Source organism: Glandiceps talaboti, chromosome 1, assembly GCF_964340395.1.
Source record: "Glandiceps talaboti chromosome 1, keGlaTala1.1, whole genome shotgun sequence".
NCBI lineage: Eukaryota > Metazoa > Hemichordata > Enteropneusta > Spengelidae > Glandiceps > Glandiceps talaboti.
Genome location: NC_135549.1, coordinates 32,782,289 through 32,801,084, shown reverse-complemented (window position 1 = coordinate 32,801,084; position 18,796 = coordinate 32,782,289). Strand labels below are relative to the sequence as shown.

Sequence of the window (18,796 nt, the reverse complement as noted above, 5' to 3'; positions counted from 1 at the left end):
CCATCATCTATGTAACCAAAATATGGGTTTGAAATACCAACGACGAACCCTGTCGTTGATGGCGCAGCTACAGAATGTTCGGTCACGAACCAGACTGGTCACGAACTCACGAACGTCAGTACAGTACGCGTACGCACTGTGTGTCTGGGTCGAAAGAAGTTCGACTTCAGGGGCTATCTGATCTATCGCAGTCCATATCTAAAATGGCCCAACGCGGTACGTACGTATATTGATCCAGCATATTCGAACTGCTTTAGCTTTCCGCACCATGTTCTGATTGAAAAGTCCACAGGCTCACAGTTGATATGGCAAACAAAAATGCTCTGCCTGCTGGTAGAGAAATTACTTTAAAACCACTAAGAGGTAAGACATGTCTGGTAGACGTTATCAATTTGATATCATGTGACGTATATTGGAAGGTAACATCCACCACTGTTGCATGTGTTTACATTAAAACTATTTCAAATTTACGTGTATACATACAAGATCAAGGCACCATGCACATGCTTTAAATTATTGTAGTGAGATGAACACGAGAGAGGGAGAGAGAGGGATATTATTGTTGATGATAGCTAGCATTCTTTTAAAGATCGACATCGTTTTAACTATTAAACAATGTACATGTATATCAATAATGATACTTGACATTATGTATACGTGGAAGTGTGATATACAGATTGCGTACAGTATTGATATTCGTCAAGTCTGGATGCCAAGTGGAGGTATAAATCGTAATGGTACTGTATAGGAACTAGACTATATTGATATTCTAGGCTGGATGCCAAGTGAAGGTATAAATTGTAATGGTACTGTATAGGAACTAGACTATTGATATTCTAGTCTGGATGCCAAGTGAAGGTATAAATCGTAATAGTACTGTATAGGAACTAGACTATTGATATTCTAGTCTGGATGCCAAGTGAAGGTATAAATCGTAATGGTACTGTATAGGAACTAGACTATTGATATTCTAGGCTGGATGCCAAGTGAAGGTATAAATCGTAATAGTACTGTATAGGAACTAGACTATTGATATTCTAGTCTGGATGCCAAGTGAAGGTATAAATCGTAATGGTACTGTATAGGAACTAGACTATTGATATTCTAGTCTGGATGCCAAGTGGAGGTATAAATCGTAATGGTACTGTATAGGAACTAGACTATATTGATATTCTAGGCTGGATGCCAAGTGAAGGTATAAATTGTAATGGTACTGTATAGGAACTAGACTATTGATATTCTAGTCTGGATGCCAAGTGAAGGTATAAATCGTAATGGTACTGTATAGGAACTAGACTATTGATATTCTAGTCTGGATGCCAAGTGAAGGTATAAATTGTAATGGTACTGTATAGGAACTAGACTATTGATATTCTAGTCTGGATGCCAAGTGAAGGTATAAATGATTTATACCTTCACTTGGCATCCAGACTAGAATATCAATAGTCTAGTTCCTATACAGTACCATTACGATTTAATCGTAATAGTACTGTATAGGAACTAGACTATTGATATTCTAGTCTGGATGCCAAGTGAAGGTATAAATCGTAATAGTACTGTATAGGAACTAGACTATTGATATTCTAGTCTGGATGCCAAGTGAAGGTATAAATCGTAATAGTACTGTATAGGAACTAGACTATTGATATTCTAGTCTGGATGCCAAGTGAAGGTATAAATCGTAATGGTACTGTATAGGAACTAGACTATTGATATTCTAGTCTGGATGCCAAGTGAAGGTATAAATCGTAATAGTACTGTATAGGAACTAGACTATTGATATTCTAGTCTGGATGCCAAGTGAAGGTATAAATCGTAATGGTACTGTATAGGAACTAGACTATTGATATTCTAGTCTGGATGCCAAGTGGAGGTATAAATCGTAATGGTACTGTATAGGAACTAGACTATATTGATATTCTAGGCTGGATGCCAAGTGAAGGTATAAATTGTAATGGTACTGTATAGGAACTAGACTATTGATATTCTAGTCTGGATGCCAAGTGAAGGTATAAATCGTAATGGTACTGTATAGGAACTAGACTATTGATATTCTAGTCTGGATGCCAAGTGAAGGTATAAATTGTAATGGTACTGTATAGGAACTAGACTATTGATATTCTAGTCTGGATGCCAAGTGAAGGTATAAATGATTTATACCTTCACTTGGCATCCAGACTAGAATATCAATAGTCTAGTTCCTATACAGTACCATTACGATTTAATCGTAATAGTACTGTATAGGAACTAGACTATTGATATTCTAGTCTGGATGCCAAGTGAAGGTATAAATCGTAATAGTACTGTATAGGAACTAGACTATTGATATTCTAGTCTGGATGCCAAGTGAAGGTATAAATCGTAATAGTACTGTATAGGAACTAGACTATTGATATTCTAGTCTGGATGCCAAGTGAAGGTATAAATCGTAATGGTACTGTATAGGAACTAGACTATTGATATTCTAGTCTGGATGCCAAGTGAAGGTATAAATTGTAATGGTACTGTATAGGAACTAGACTATTGATATTCTAGTCTGGATGCCAAGTGAAGGTATAAATCGTAATGGTACTGTATAGGAACTAGACTATTGATATTCTAGTCTGGATGTCAAGTGAAGGTATAAATCGTAATGGTACTGTATAGGAACTAGACTATTGATATTCTAGTCTGGATGTCAAGTGAAGGTATAAATTGTAATGGTACTGTATAGGAACTAGACTATTGATATTCTAGTCTGGATGCCAAGTGAAGGTATAAATCGTAATGGTACTGTATAGGAACTAGACTATTGATATTCTAGTCTGGATGCCAAGTGAAGGTATAAATCGTAATAGTACTGTATAGGAACTAGACTATTGATATTCTAGTCTGGATGCCAAGTGAAGGTATAAATCGTAATGGTACTGTATAGGAACTAGACTATTGATATTCTAGTCTGGATGCCAAGTGAAGGTATAAATCGTAATGGTACTGTATAGGAACTAGACTATTGATATTCTAGTCTGGATGCCAAGTGAAGGTATAAATCGTAATAGTACTGTATAGGAACTAGCTAGACTATTGATATTCTAGTCTGGATGCCAAGTGAAGGTATAAATCGTAATAGTACTGTATAGGAACTAGACTATTTTAATAATAATAATCTTTATTTGTCCAAATAAATTCGGAAATTTGTTGAATGGTCGCCGCAGAGCAGCGCCCTAGTGCCCTAGTGATATTCTAGTCTGGATGCCAAGTGAAGGTATAAATCGTAATAGTACTGTATAGGAACTAGACTATTGATATTCTAGTCTGGATGCCAAGTGAAGGTATAAATCGTAATGGTACTGTATAGGAACTAGACTATTGATATTCTAGTCTGGATGCCAAGTGAAGGTATAAATTGTAATGGTACTGTATAGGAACTAGACTATTGATATTCTAGTCTGGATGCCAAGTGAAGGTATAAATTGTAATGGTACTGTATAGGAACTAGACTATTGATATTCTAGTCTGGATGCCAAGTGAAGGTATAAATCGTAATAGTACTGTATAGGAACTAGACTATTGATATTCTAGTCTGGATGCCAAGTGAAGGTATAAATCGTAATAGTACTGTATAGGAACTAGACTATTGATATTCTAGTCTGGATGCCAAGTGAAGGTATAAATCGTAATGGTACTGTATAGGAACTAGACTATATTGATATTCTAGTCTGGATGCCAAGTGAAGGTATAAATCGTAATAGTACTGTATAGGAACTAGACTATTGATATTCTAGTCTGGATGCCAAGTGAAGGTATAAATCGTAATAGTACTGTATAGGAACTAGACTATTGATATTCTAGTCTGGATGCCAAGTGAAGGTATAAATTGTAATAGTACTGTATAGGAACTAGACTATTGATATTCTAGTCTGGATGCCAAGTGAAGGTATAAATCGTAATGGTACTGTATAGGAACTAGACTATATTGATATTCTAGGCTGGATGCCAAGTGAAGGTATAAATTGTAATGGTACTGTATAGGAACTAGACTATTGATATTCTAGTCTGGATGCCAAGTGAAGGTATAAATCGTAATGGTACTGTATAGGAACTAGACTATTGATATTCTAGTCTGGATGTCAAGTGAAGGTATAAATCGTAATAGTACTGTATAGGAACTAGACTATTGATATTCTAGTCTGGATGCCAAGTGAAGGTATAAATCGTAATAGTACTGTATAGGAACTAGACTATTGATATTCTAGTCTGGATGCCAAGTGAAGGTATAAATCGTAATAGTACTGTATAGGAACTAGACTATTGATATTCTAGTCTGGATGCCAAGTGAAGGTATAAATCGTAATAGTACTGTATAGGAACTAGACTATTTTAATAATAATAATCTTTATTTGTCCAAATAAATTTGGAAATTTGTTGAATGGTCGCCGCAGAGCAGCGCCCTAGTGTCCTAGTGATATTCTAGTCTGAATGCCAAGTGAAGGTATAAATCGTAATAGTACTGTATAGGAACTAGACTATTGATATTCTAGTCTGGATGCCAAGTGAAGGTATAAATCGTAATAGTACTGTATAGGAACTAGACTATTGATATTCTAGTCTGGATGCCAAGTGAAGGTATAAATTGTAATGGTACTGTATAGGAACTAGACTATTGATATTCTAGTCTGGATGCCAAGTGAAGGTATAAATCGTAATAGTACTGTATAGGAACTAGACTATTGATATTCTAGTCTGGATGCCAAGTGAAGGTATAAATCGTAATAGTACTGTATAGGAACTAGACTATTGATATTCTAGTCTGGATGCCAAGTGAAGGTATAAATCGTAATAGTACTGTATAGGAACTAGACTATTGATATTCTAGGCTGGATGCCAAGTGAAGGTATAAATCGTAATAGTACTGTATAGGAACTAGACTATTGATATTCTAGTCTGGATGCCAAGTGAAGGTATAAATCGTAATAGTACTGTATAGGAACTAGACTATTGATATTCTAGTCTGGATGCCAAGTGAAGGTATAAATCGTAATAGTACTGTATAGGAACTAGACTATTGATATTCTAGTCTGGATGCCAAGTGAAGGTATAAATCGTAATAGTACTGTATAGGAACTAGACTATTGATATTCTAGTCTGGATGCCAAGTGAAGGTATAAATCGTAATGGTACTGTATAGGAACTAGACTATTCTAGGCTGGATGCCAAGTGAAGGTATAAATCGTAATAGTACTGTATAGGAACTAGACTATTGATATTCTAGTCTGGATGTCAAGTGAAGGTATAAATCGTAATGGTACTGTATAGGAACTAGACTATTGATATTCTAGTCTGGATGCCAAGTGAAGGTATAAATTGTAATGGTACTGTATAGGAACTAGACTATTGATATTTTAGTCTGGATGCCAAGTGAAGGTATAAATCGTAATAGTACTGTATAGGAACTAGACTATTGATATTCTAGGCTGGATGCCAAGTGAAGGTATAAATCGTAATGGTACTGTATAGGAACTAGACTATTGATATTCTAGGCTGGATGCCAAGTGAAGGTATAAATTGTAATGGTACTGTATAGGAACTAGACTATTGATATTTTAGTCTGGATGCCAAGTGGAGGTATAAATCGTAATAGTGAACACATATTGCCTGGCCATGAGGGCTATAGCACCCGTTTATTACACCCGAGGGACTGTGAGTTACCAGAATCACATGTTATTTCCTCGAGGCCAAAGGCCGAGGGAAATAGCATGTGATTCTGGTAACTCACAGTCACGAGGGGGTAATGAACGGGTGCTATAGCCCGAATATAGGCCAGGCAATATGTGTTTTATAATATACCTCATGCTGTGAACTCGCGGTGGCAGACGACATCGTCAGAAGCTGCCATTTTGACCTGCTGTGAACGCGCGGTGGTCACGTGACCATGTAAAAGTTGATGGAACTATTTCCCTAGGGTAGTCATTCTATTTTCCTATCACGTGACTGATTTTAGCGAATCATGGCACAGCATTATCACTAGGTATATTATAATACTGTATAGGAACTAGACTATTGATATTCTAGTTCATATTCTGCCATCGATCTCTCGGGCCTTCGGCCCTCGATATCAGTATGTGATTATACTAGTGTTGTGCCGGATCGGAGCGCGGTGACGACAAGTTTAGATAAAACGTAGGAAAAAAAAGACACGAGCAACCGTCGACAGTCAAATGTATGTAGAAGTGTGATATACTTCTTGCTTTATTTTAATACATCAACATAGTTATTTCAAATATGTACATGTACATGACTTGTGAATATCATATCCTAGGTCGGTGACAGATCAACTCGTCCCAATTTCAACTCGTCCCAATTCAACTCGTCCCACTCAACTCGTCCAATTTTCAACTTGCCCCAATTTCAACTTGCCCCATTTTCAACTCGCCCCAACTCTTTACAATATAATTTACCTGTGCATATATGAAATCGAAGCGAGTAGTACTCAGTTTGAAGGGTCTGTGGTCTCCAAACCCTGTACGCATGGAAGTCGTAAGTGTGTCAGTCACTAATATTCTCCCTGGTTATTATCATTATTTCTTATTTGAGTTGTAAACATTAAGTCCTAATGTGAAAAGTGATATTCCAGTTGTTGTGCTAGTATAAGTTCTAGATCTAGAAAACACTTTAGCCAAAATTCACACCACTGTCTGCTACGAAATGCTACGCTTCAACTGGCCACGTAGGTAAAATCATGTAAATTTTTCTGTCCCCATACTTTGAGTCCATGTATTATTTAGATTTATAAACGTGTACTAGTGTTGTTGGGGCGAGTTGAAAATGGGACGAGTTGAAATTGGGGCGAGTTGAAATGGGACAAGTTGAAATTGGGACAATGTGAATCGCAATCCTCAATTCCTAGGTCCCCCCAATGATTACAGGGTATGTTACGATATCCCAGGTCCACCCAATGATTACAGGGTATGTTATGATATCCCAGGTCCACTCAATGATTGCAGGGTATGTTATGATATCCCAGGTCCACCCAATGACTGCAGGGTATGTTATGATATCCAAGGCCCACTCAATGATTGCAGGGTATGTTACGATATCCAAGGTCCCCCCAATGATTACAGGGTATGTTATGATATCCAAGGCCCACCCAATGAATGATTGCAGGGTATGTTACGATATCCTAGGTCCACCCAATGATTGCAGGGTATGTTATGATATCCAAGGTCCAACCAATGATTGCAGGTTATGTTACGATATCCTAGGTCCACCCAGTGATTGCAGGGTATGTTACGATATCCTAGGTCCACCCAATGATTGCAGGGTATGTTACGATATCCTAGGTCCACCCAATGATTGCAGGGTATGTTATGATATCCTAGGTCCACCCAATGATTACAGGGTATGTTACGATATCCTAGGTCCACTCAATGATTACAGGGTATGTTATGATATCCTAGGTCCACCCAATGATTGCAAGGTATGTTACGATATCCTATGTCCACTCAATGATTACAGGGTATGTTATGATATCCAAGGTCCACTCAATGATTGCAGGGTATGTTACGATATCCCAGGTCCACCCAATGATTACAGGGTATGTTATGATATCCTAGGTCCACCCAATGATTGCAGGGTATGTTATGATATCCTAGGTCCACCCAATGATTACAGGGTATGTTATGATATCCTAGGTCCACTCAATGATTGCAGGGTAGGTTACGATATCCAAGGCCCACCCAATGAATGATTGCAGGGTATGTTACGATATCCTAGGTCCACCCAATGATTGCAGGGTAGGTTACGATATCCAAGGCCCACCCAATGAATGATTGCAGGGTATGTTACGATATCCTAGGTCCACCCAATGATTGCAGGGTATGTTACGATATCCTAGGTTCCCCCAATGATTGCAGGGTATGTTACGATATCCTAGGTCCACCCAATGATTGCAGGGTATGTTACGATATCCTAGGTCCACCCAGTGATTGCAGGGTATGTTACGATATCCTAGGTCCCCCCAATGATTGCAGGGTAGGTTATGATATCCAAGGTCCACTCAATGATTGCAGGGTATGTTACGATATCCTAGGTCCACCCAGTGATTGCAGGGTATGTTACGATATCCTAGGTCCACTCAATGATTGCAGGGTTTGTTACGATATCCAAGGTCCACTCAATGATTGCAGGGTATGTTACGATATCCTAGGTCCACCCAATGATTGCAGGGTATGTTACGATATCCTAGGTCCACCCAATGATTACAGGGTATGTTATGATATCGAAGGTCCACTCAATGATTGCAGGGTAAGTTACGATATCCTAGGTCCACCCAATGATTACAGGGTATGTTATGATATCCAAGGCCCACTCACTGATTGCAGTGTACATGTATGTTATGATATCCTAGGTCCACCCAATGATTGCAGGGTATGTTACGATATCCAAGGCCCACTCAATGATTGCAGGGTATGTTATGATATCCAAGGTCCAACCAATGATTGCAGGGTATGTTATCATATCCAAGGCCCACCCAACGAATGATTGCAGGGTATGTTACGATATCCAAGGCCCACCCAACGAATGATTGCAGGGTATGTTATGATATCCTAGGTCCACCCAATGATTGCAGGGTATGTTACGATATCCTAGGTCCACCCAATGATATGATATCCAAGGCCCACCCAATGATTGCAGGGTATGTGATGATATCCTAGGTCCACCCAATGATTGCAGGGTATGTTACGATATCCTAGGTCTGCTCAATGATTACAGGGTTGGTATGATATCCAAGGCCCACTCACTGATTGCAGTGTACATGTATGTTATGATATCCAAGGCCCACCCAATGATTGCAGGGTATGTTATGATATCCAAGGCCCACCCAATGATTGCAGGGTATGTTATGATATCCAAGGTCCACCCAGTGATTGCAGGGTATGTTATGATATCCAAGGTCCACCCAGTGATTGCAGGGTATGTTATGATATCCTAGGTCCACCCAATGATTGCAGGGTATGTTATGATATCCTAGGTCCCCCCAATGATTGCAGGGTATGTTATGATATCCAAGGTCCACCCAATGATTGCAGGGTATGTTATGATATCCTAGGTCCACCCAATGATTGCAGGGTATGTTATGATATCCTAGGTCCACCCAATGATTGCAGGGTATGTATGATATCCTAGGTCCACCCAATGATTGCAGGGTATGTTATGATATCCTAGGTCCACCCAATGATTACAGGGTTGGTACGATATCCAAGGCCCACTCACTGATTGCAGTGTACATGTATGTTATGATATCCTAGGTCCACTCAATGATTGCAGGGTATGTTACGATATCCTAGGTCCACCCAATGATTACAGGGTTGGTACGATATCCAAGGCCCACTCACTGATTGCAGTGTACATGTGTGTTATGATATCCTAGGTCCACCCAATGAATGGTTGTAGGGTATGTTATGATATCCAAGGTCCACTCAATGATTGCAGGGTATGTTACGATATCCTAGGTCCACCCAATGATTGCAGGGTTATGTTACGATATCCTAGGTCCACCCAATGATTGCAGGGTATGTTACGATATCCTAGGTCCACCCAGTGATTGCAGGATATGTTACGATATCCTAGGTCCACCCAATGATTGCAGGGTATGTTATGATATCCTAGGTCCACCCAATGATTGCAGGGTATGTTATGATTTCCTAGGTCCACCCAATGATTGCAGGGTATGTTATGATATCCAAGGTCCAACCAATGATTGCAGGTTATGTTACGATATCCTAGGTTCACCCAGTGATTGCAGGGTATGTTACGATATCCTAGGTCCACCCAATGATTGCAGGGTATGTTACGATATCCTAGGTCCACCCAATGATTGCAGGGTATGTTATGATATCCTAGGTCCACCCAATGATTACAGGGTATGTTACGATATCCTAGGTCCACTCAATGATTACAGGGTATGTTATGATATCCTAGGTCCACCCAATGATTGCAGGGTATGTTACGATATCCTAGGTCCACTCAATGATTACAGGGTATGTTATGATATCCAAGGTCCACTCAATGATTGCAGGGTATATTACGATATCCCAGGTCCACCCAATGATTACAGGGTATGTTATGATATCCTAGGTCCACCCAATGATTGCAGGGTATGTTATGATATCCTAGGTCCACCCAATGATTACAGGGTAGGTTACGATATCCAAGGCCCACCCAATGAATGATTGCAGGGTATGTTACGATATCCTAGGTCCACCCAATGATTGCAGGGTAGGTTACGATATCCAAGGCCCAGCCAATGAATGATTGCAGGGTATGTTACGATATCCTAGGTCCACCCAATGATTGCAGGGTATGTTACGATATCCTAGGTCCCCCCAATGATTGCAGGGTATGTTACGATATCCTAGGTCCACCCAATGATTGCAGGGTATGTTACGATATCCTAGGTCCCCCCAATGATTGCAGGGTAGGTTATGATATCCAAGGTCCACTCAATGATTGCAGGGTATGTTACGATATCCTAGGTCCACCCAGTGATTGCAGGGTATGTTACGATATCCTAGGTCCACTCAATGATTGCAGGGTTTGTTACGATATCCAAGGTCCACTCAATGATTGCAGGGTATGTTACGATATCCTAGGTCCACCCAATGATTGCAGGGTATGTTACGATATCCTAGGTCCACCCAATGATTACAGGGTATGTTATGATATCCAAGGTCCACTCAATGATTGCAGGGTATGTTACGATATCCTAGGTCCACCCAATGATTACAGGGTATGTTATGATATCCAAGGCCCACTCACTGATTGCAGTGTACATGTATGTTATGATATCCTAGGTCCACCCAATGATTGCAGGGTATGTTACGATATCCAAGGCCCACTCAATGATTGCAGGGTATGTTATGATATCCAAGGTCCAACCAATGATTGCAGGGTATGTTATCATATCCAAGGCCCACCCAACGAATGATTGCAGGGTATGTTACGATATCCAAGGCCCACCCAACGAATGATTGCAGGGTATGTTATGATATCCTAGGTCCACCCAATGATTGCAGGGTATGTTATGATATCCAAGGCCCACTCAATGATTGCAGGGTATGTTACGATATCCAAGGCCCACCCAACGAATGATTGCAGGGTATGTTATGATATCCTAGGTCCACCCAATGATTGCAGGGTATGTTACGATATCCAAGGCCCACCCAACGAATGATTGCAGGGTATGTTATGATATCCTAGGTCCACCCAATGATTGCAGGGTATGTCATGATATCCAAGGTCCACCCAATGAATGATTACAGGGTATGTTATGATATCCAAGGTCCACCCAATGATTGCAGGGTATGTTACGATATCCTAGGTCCACTCAATGATTACAGGGTATGTTACGATATCCTAGGTCCACCCAATGATTACAGGGTATGTTACGATATCCTAGGTCCACTCAATAATTACAGGGTATGTTACGATATCCTAGGTCCACCCAATGATTGCAGGGTATGTTACGATATCCTAGGGCCACCCAATGATTGCAGGGTATGTTACGATATCCTAGGTCCACCCAATGATTGCAGGGTATGTTATGATATCCTAGTCCACCCAATGATTGCAGGGTATGTTACGATATCCTAGGTCCACCCAATGATTGCAGGGTATGTTACGATATCCTAGGTCCACTCAATGATTGCAGGGTATGTTACGATATCCTAGGTCCACCCAATGATTACAGGGTATGTTATGATATCCAAAATCAAAGATGTACACCTACATTATTCATCTACATTTACATTTGATTTGAAGAAATTCTTTCTTTTTTTTAAAAAAAGAAGAAGAGAGAAATCAGCAAAGGACATACAGTACCTTTTCAATATTTATTTTGTGCATGTTCATCTTCCATAAGGAACTTGTACATACATGTACATGTATATGGAATCTGATGTTACTGACTGTCACTGTGTCAGGGAGATGTGGACAAAAACAATGGGACACAGCCATACATTCCCACTGCTATGTTGTGTATGTGCTTACAGAGGCTGCAAGAAATGCTCCTTGTTGAGGAAGTATACCAGGTCCTTGTGTGTCATAATTGATCAATACCAGGAGTAATAATTGTTGACTGTTGTAGTACAATATGGGAAAGTACTATAAAAGTATGTGTATTACTATAAATTATGTATTTAATATTCTACGTCACTTTACCAAGTTTGCTATGTTAGGTCATGTCAGGTCAATCTCCAAGTTTGCTATGTTAGGACATGTCAGGCCAATCTCCAAGTTTGCTATGTTAGGTCATGTCAGGTCAATCTCCAAGTTTGCTATGTTAGGTCATGTCAGGTCAATCTCCAAGTTTGCTATGTTAGGTCATGTCAGGTCAATCTCCAAGTTTGCTATGTTAGGTCATGTCAGGTCAATCTCCAAGTTTGCTATGTTAGGTCATGTCAGGTCAATCTCCTAGTTTGCTATGTTAGGTCATGTCAGGTCAATCTCCAAGTTTGCTATGTTAGGTTATGTCAGGTCAATCTCCAAGTTTGCTATGTTAGGTCAGGTCAGGTCAGTCTGCAAGTTTGCTATGTTAGGTTATGTCAGGTCAGTCTGCAAGTTTGCTATGTTAGGTCAGGTCATGTCATGTTAATTTGTTGACGTTTACTATTTGTGTAATTTAAAGATTTGTGGATTCGTTGTTTGCATGCTAAAGTTTGATGTTACAATGATTCTGACATGACTAATGTGACTTACAGTCTTTGAATTACGTCATGATTGACCTTTGTTTCAGCACGTGACATAGATAATCTTTGAACCAATCATAGTTCTTCTCAACCTTATCGTGAAAGCGAGGCTATTAACGACTTTGGCTCTCGTGCTAAAAATTCTGAATCTTTTTAAAGAAGGTTCTCCTGTCAGGTTGTTGAGTTGTATTTGACGGTGATTACAAGTTTATAATCATCACCTAACGAGTTATCAATAAATATTTGTGTTTGTTGTTAACTACTACAAGTCCGGAGTTATTCTGACGTCCAATTACAAAGAATCAGTTCTAAAATTCAATTCTTCCCCACAAGGTCAATCTCCAAGTTTGCTATCTTAGTCATGTCAAGCCAATCTCCAAGTTTGGTGGAGTCATGATAGTTGAATGGCTAGATTGGCCATCTTGAAGAAGTCTTAATTGTTGAATGGCTAGATTGTCCATCTTGGAATCGTGGGTTTACATTATCCCAAGGGTTTATGCATTGACCTGACTTTTACAATCATTCACTCAGGTTATTATTTCACACAAAATAACACGATTGTGTTTTCCGAAGAAAACAAATATTTCATTGAAATAAAGAATGAAAAAAGCCTGGAGATTTCAGCAAGTCTAACTTTTGAATGGAAAGTTCACAGACTTACAATGACAAAAGCAAAGACAATGGCAACATAAAACAGAACAATGTATGGGTTGCTGGTTGGTGGTGTAAACCTTATTCATTGTTGAGAAATAATCATTTGGGCATATCTTGAATTTGACAAGAACTTGACCTTGATCACATTAATGCAGCTCGCCTTAAAAAGTGATGGTATTTAAATAGGATCAAAGTGTCACAGTTCCATTATTGTATGATAGACCCTACTACGTGTAGGGTCTATGATTGTACCACCAAATTTCACTGTGTTGATGTTCAGACTTATTACTTTGCTTGCTGATTGGTCAGTTGCAGTGTCAATCAAATTGGGTGGATCGTAATAATAGAACAAATCAGTCAATCACGTAACAACAAGAATATTTTGCCATGGAAACAGTATTTAAATTAGTGATTGTATTGTCATGAGTGTGTTGTGATATATTGCACAAGATGTTACCCTCAGTTGTTAATCCGTTAGAACTGTGTCAGCTGTGATATGCAATACAGATTGCAGCCATAGTGTACATAATACATTATACATGTACGTGTATGTTGTTGTATAAATAGAATGCCTCCACCTCCTGTAGTACATGTATGCTGGTAGATAGTACTGCCTTGTCATCTCTACTCTACTGTGTTTGTCATTTCTTTATTCCAATGTTTCATGCATTATAATTATGTATGTATAATTACTACCTACATCATTTAGTGTCCATGTTGAGAATGGTAAGTCTAGATACATTAATTATTGGAATACTACTAATCCCATCTCAGCAGTAAAGTGTGTCGTTTGTAACATCATTCACTTATAAAAAAAACCTCTTATTAATTGTCTTTTTGTTCTGTTTACAGGTGATGATGTAGTTTATTTGTTAGTGACAGAAGCCATTTACAAGAACATGAACTCAGTATGTTGTCTCACAGTGAATGTGACATGTTGAGTTGTACAGATATGGTTACAAGAGTCATAACAGAACAGTATATAGGTAGTCTACAGGTCACCCTGGACATCATCAACCAACTGAGGCTGGACAATGTACTAACTGATGTCTGCTTAGTAAGTGGTAATCATCACTTTCCATGTCATCAGGCAGTCTTGGCGGCTGCTAGTCCATATCTCAGAGATGTACTAAAGAGACAACAGAGTCAACCACAATCACTTATTACCAGAATGTCATTTGATAACATACCAGCAACTACACTTGGTCAGCTGATTGAGTTCATGTATTGTGGGAAAACTGATACCAGCGACATACATATCAACAATTTGTTACAAGTTGCAAAAGCTTTTGAACTTTCAGACTTGACATCAGCATGGCTATCTAGTTCCAAATTCCAGGGAAGCCAGGAGCAGCCAGTAGAAAATGAAGATGAAAATGGATCAAAGGAAAATAGAGATGTAACCATTTCAAGTGCCTTTACTATATCCCACTTAAGCCATCCACATACCATGATGAAAGCTTTAAACAAGTTGAGAAAAAAACAGGAATTTACTGATGTTGTTTTCCTAGTTGAAAACCAGAAACTTGCTTGTCACCGAATAGTTGTCATTCCACTTAGCAGCTATTTTCAAGCAATGTTCACCAACAACATGAAGGAAAGTCAACTTCATCAGATTGAAATCAACACTATAGCTGCTGAAACAATGAAAACAGTCATCAAATATGCATACTCAGGAAAGATTTCAATCACAAATGAGAATGCTGATATGCTTTTAGAAGCATCAAGTTTGTTCCAGATCTTACCAATTCAAAATGCGTGCATCACTTACATGCAGAGACAAATGGATGCATCCAACTGCTTGGGAATACAAGCTATAACTGATGTGTTTTCATGCAAATCTCTGTGCCATACTGCCTTTGTTTATGCTATAGAAAATTTTGATGATGTGTGTCTCAGTGAGGAATTTCTGACACTTTCAGAAAAGAGATTAAAAGATCTGATCAAAGAGGATCTTTGTGTGAATTCTGAAGAGGTTGTCTATCAATCTCTACTTAGATGGATTGGTTATGATACACACAATAGGAAACTCTGTTTTCCACAACTCTTCAAATGCATCAGATTGCAGTACATATCTTCTACGTACCTCAAAAGAGACATTATGACAGCATCTCTAGTGACAGAATCCAAGGAATGTATGGAAATGATTGATTGTTTCCTACAAGGAAAACTATCATCAGTACCAGAGAGAATGTACAATGAAATCATTGTCAACATACATGGCTACAACTACAATAGCAACCATGGTGTATCAACCCTTGACAAAATCCACTGCTATGATCCTAGAACTGATAAATGGTTTGAGTTACCAAACTTCAGCCTTGACAAAGGAGATAAAATCGCATCTGCCTGTAATGTCACAAATAATATATTTGTTCTCACAAAGCAAGGCAAAACCTGGCTGTTCCAATCCCAAACTAAAGAATGGATTGGCTGCACAGGGTTATTTCGCACCAGACATAACCATCAAATGGTAGCAGTAGATGAATATGTGTACAAGCTGGGTGGTCAGGACAGTCATACATGGTCAACCACAGTCAATCGGTATTGTACTCTGACTGATAGCTGGGATACTGTTACTCCAATGCTTGGAACTCGATGTATAGCTGCAACAGTCTGCAATGGTCTTATTTATGCAGTCACAGGAAGTCACAATGGTCTGGAATGCTATGACCCAAAGACCAACACTTGGACCCAAGTTGCTACGTTACCAGAACCTGAAAGTGCACAAGCTGTTTCATTCAACAGTCAACTGTATATCCTCATGCATGGATGTAACTTTCTGTGTTACAACCTTGAAGAACGACAGTGGAAATACATTGGTAGACTTGCTTCCCACAAGTCAAGAAGATTTGCATGTCGACTGGCAGTATGTAATGGTAAGATCTTTGCATCAGGAGGATGTGATAAGAAATATCAAAACATAAATACAGTGGACTGCTACAATGTCAACACTGGCAAATGGAAGACTGTTACTACCATGCAACATGCTGCTTGGGGACATTGCTGTGTCACACTTCCAAAATATGTTTTGATGTAAGAAATAACAAACATCAACACCATGGCAACACCATAGCAACATCGTTGCAACACTTTAGAGTGTGTCAAAGTTGACACAAACAAATTAAACCAGTTACATTGTACTTTTGACTTTCTTGAACATTTTGGTAGTACTTTGCTGAATATCCTTGTCATCTATTCATATACTAGTAGTCAAATATGGTCATACCAAATATGGTTATACCAAATACTCTACATGTGCCTATATTATCTCACCATTTCAACTCAATAAAGACAAGAAATGCATTTGATCAGATAAGTATACTATAGGCCTAATTTATACACAAAATAATCTGTGTCAAACAGATATGATAGAACATGTGTGAAAATGATCAATGTCTGACAGATATTGTCTGTTAGGGGTAACACTATGGTGATGATAGTCTGTTAGGGCTAACACCATGGTAACAATAGTCTGTTAGAGATAATACTGTGGTGACAATAGTCTGTTAGGGCTAATACTATGGTGATAATAGTCTGTTAGGGCTAACACCATGGTAACAATAGTCTGTTAGGGCTAATACTGTGGTGACAATAGTCTGTTAGGGCTAATACTATGGTAACAATAGTCTGTTAGGGCTAATACCATGGTAACAATAGTCTGTTAGGGCTAATACCATGGTAACAATAGTCTGTTAGGGCTAATACTATGGTAACAATAGTCTGTTAGGGCTAATACCATGGTAACAATAGTCTGTTAGGGCTAATACTATGGTAACAATAGTCTGTTAGGGCTAATACCATGGTAACAATAGTCTGTTAGGGCAAATACCATGGTAACAATAGTCTGTTAGGGCTAATACTATGGTAACAATAGTCTGTTAGGGCTAATACTATGGTAACAATAGTCTGTTAGGGCTAATACTATGGTAACAATAGTCTGTTAGGGCTAATACCATGGTGACAATAGTCTGTTAGGGCTAATACCATGGTAACAATAGTCTGTTAGAGCTAATACCATGGTAACAATAGTCTGTTAGGGCTAATACCATGGTAACAGTAGTCTCTTAGGGCATAACACCATGGTAACAATAGTCTGTTAGGGCTAATACCATGGTGACAATAGTCTGTTAGGACTAATACCATGGTAACAATAGTCTCTTAGGGCATAACACCATGGTAACAATAGTCTGTTAGGGCTAATACCATGGTGACAATAGTCTGTTAGGACTAATACCATGGTAACAATAGTCTCTTAGGGCATTACACCATGGTAACAATAGTCTCTTAGGGCATAACACCATGGTAACAATGGTCTGTTAGGGCTAATACCATGGTAACAATAGTCTCTTAGGGCATAACACCATGGTAACAATAGTCTCTTAGGGCATAATACCATGGTAACAATAGTCGTCTGTTAGGGCTAATACCATGGTAACAATAGTCTGTTAGGGCTAATACTATGGTAACAATAGTCTGTTAGGGCTAATACCATGGTAACAATAGTCTGTTAGGGCTAATACCATGGTAACAATAGTCTCTTAGGGCTAATACCATGGTAACAATAGTCTGTTAGGGCTAATACTATGGTAACAATGGTCTGTTAGGGCTAATACCATGGTAACAATAGTCTGTTAGGGCTAATACCATGGTAACAGTAGTCTCTTAGGGCATAACACCATGGTAACAGTAGTCTCTTAGGGCATAACACCATGGTAACAGTAGTCTCTTAGGGCTAATACCATGGTAACAATAGTCTGTTAGGGCTAATACCATGGTAACAATAGTCTGTTAGGGCTAATACCATGGTAACAATAGTCTGTTAGGGCTAATACTATGGTAACAATGGTCTGTTAGGGCTAATACCATGGTAACAATAGTCTGTTAGGGCTAATACCATGGTAACAATAGTCTCTTAGGGCATAACACCATGGTAACAATAGTCTGTTAGGGCTAATACCATGGTAACAATAGTCTGTTAGGGCTAATACTATGGTGACAATAGTCTATTAATACCATGGTAACAATAGTCGTCTGTTAGGGCTAATACCATGGTAACAATAGTCTGTTAGGGCTAATACCATGGTAACAATAGTCTGTTAGGGCTAATACCATGGTAACAATAGTCTGTTAGGGCTAATACTATGGTAACAATGGTCTGTTAGGGCTAATACCATGGTAACAATAGTCTGTTAGGGCTAATACCATGGTAACAATAGTCTGTTAGGGCTAATACCATGGTAACAATAGTCTGTTAGGGCTAATACCATGGTAACAATAGTCTCTTAGGGCATAACACCATGGTAACAATAGTCTGTTAGGGCTAATACCATGGTAACAATAGTCTGTTAGGGCTAATACCATGGTAACAATAGTCTGTTAGGGCTAATACCATGGTAACAATAGTCTGTTAGGGC

The 18,796-nt window shown here is 39.0% G+C and overlaps 1 protein-coding gene across 2 annotated transcripts; it reads left to right on the top strand.

The window, feature by feature from the left end:
- The first annotated feature begins 115 nt into the window (after positions 1–115).
- On the top strand, positions 116–17,551 carry LOC144434662 (kelch-like protein 24). Of its 2 annotated transcripts, none has more exons than XM_078123175.1 (2): positions 116–216; positions 14,232–17,551. In XM_078123175.1, the coding sequence occupies exon 2, from the start codon at positions 14,290–14,292 to the stop codon at positions 16,417–16,419; it is 2,130 nt and encodes a 709-aa protein (XP_077979301.1). In that variant the 5' UTR covers positions 116–216; positions 14,232–14,289; the 3' UTR covers positions 16,420–17,551. The 2 variants fall into 2 exon arrangements, with proteins under 2 accessions (XP_077979301.1, XP_077979297.1); XM_078123171.1 differs by having other exon boundaries at positions 122–363.
- The last annotated feature ends 1,245 nt before the right edge of the window (positions 17,552–18,796 follow it).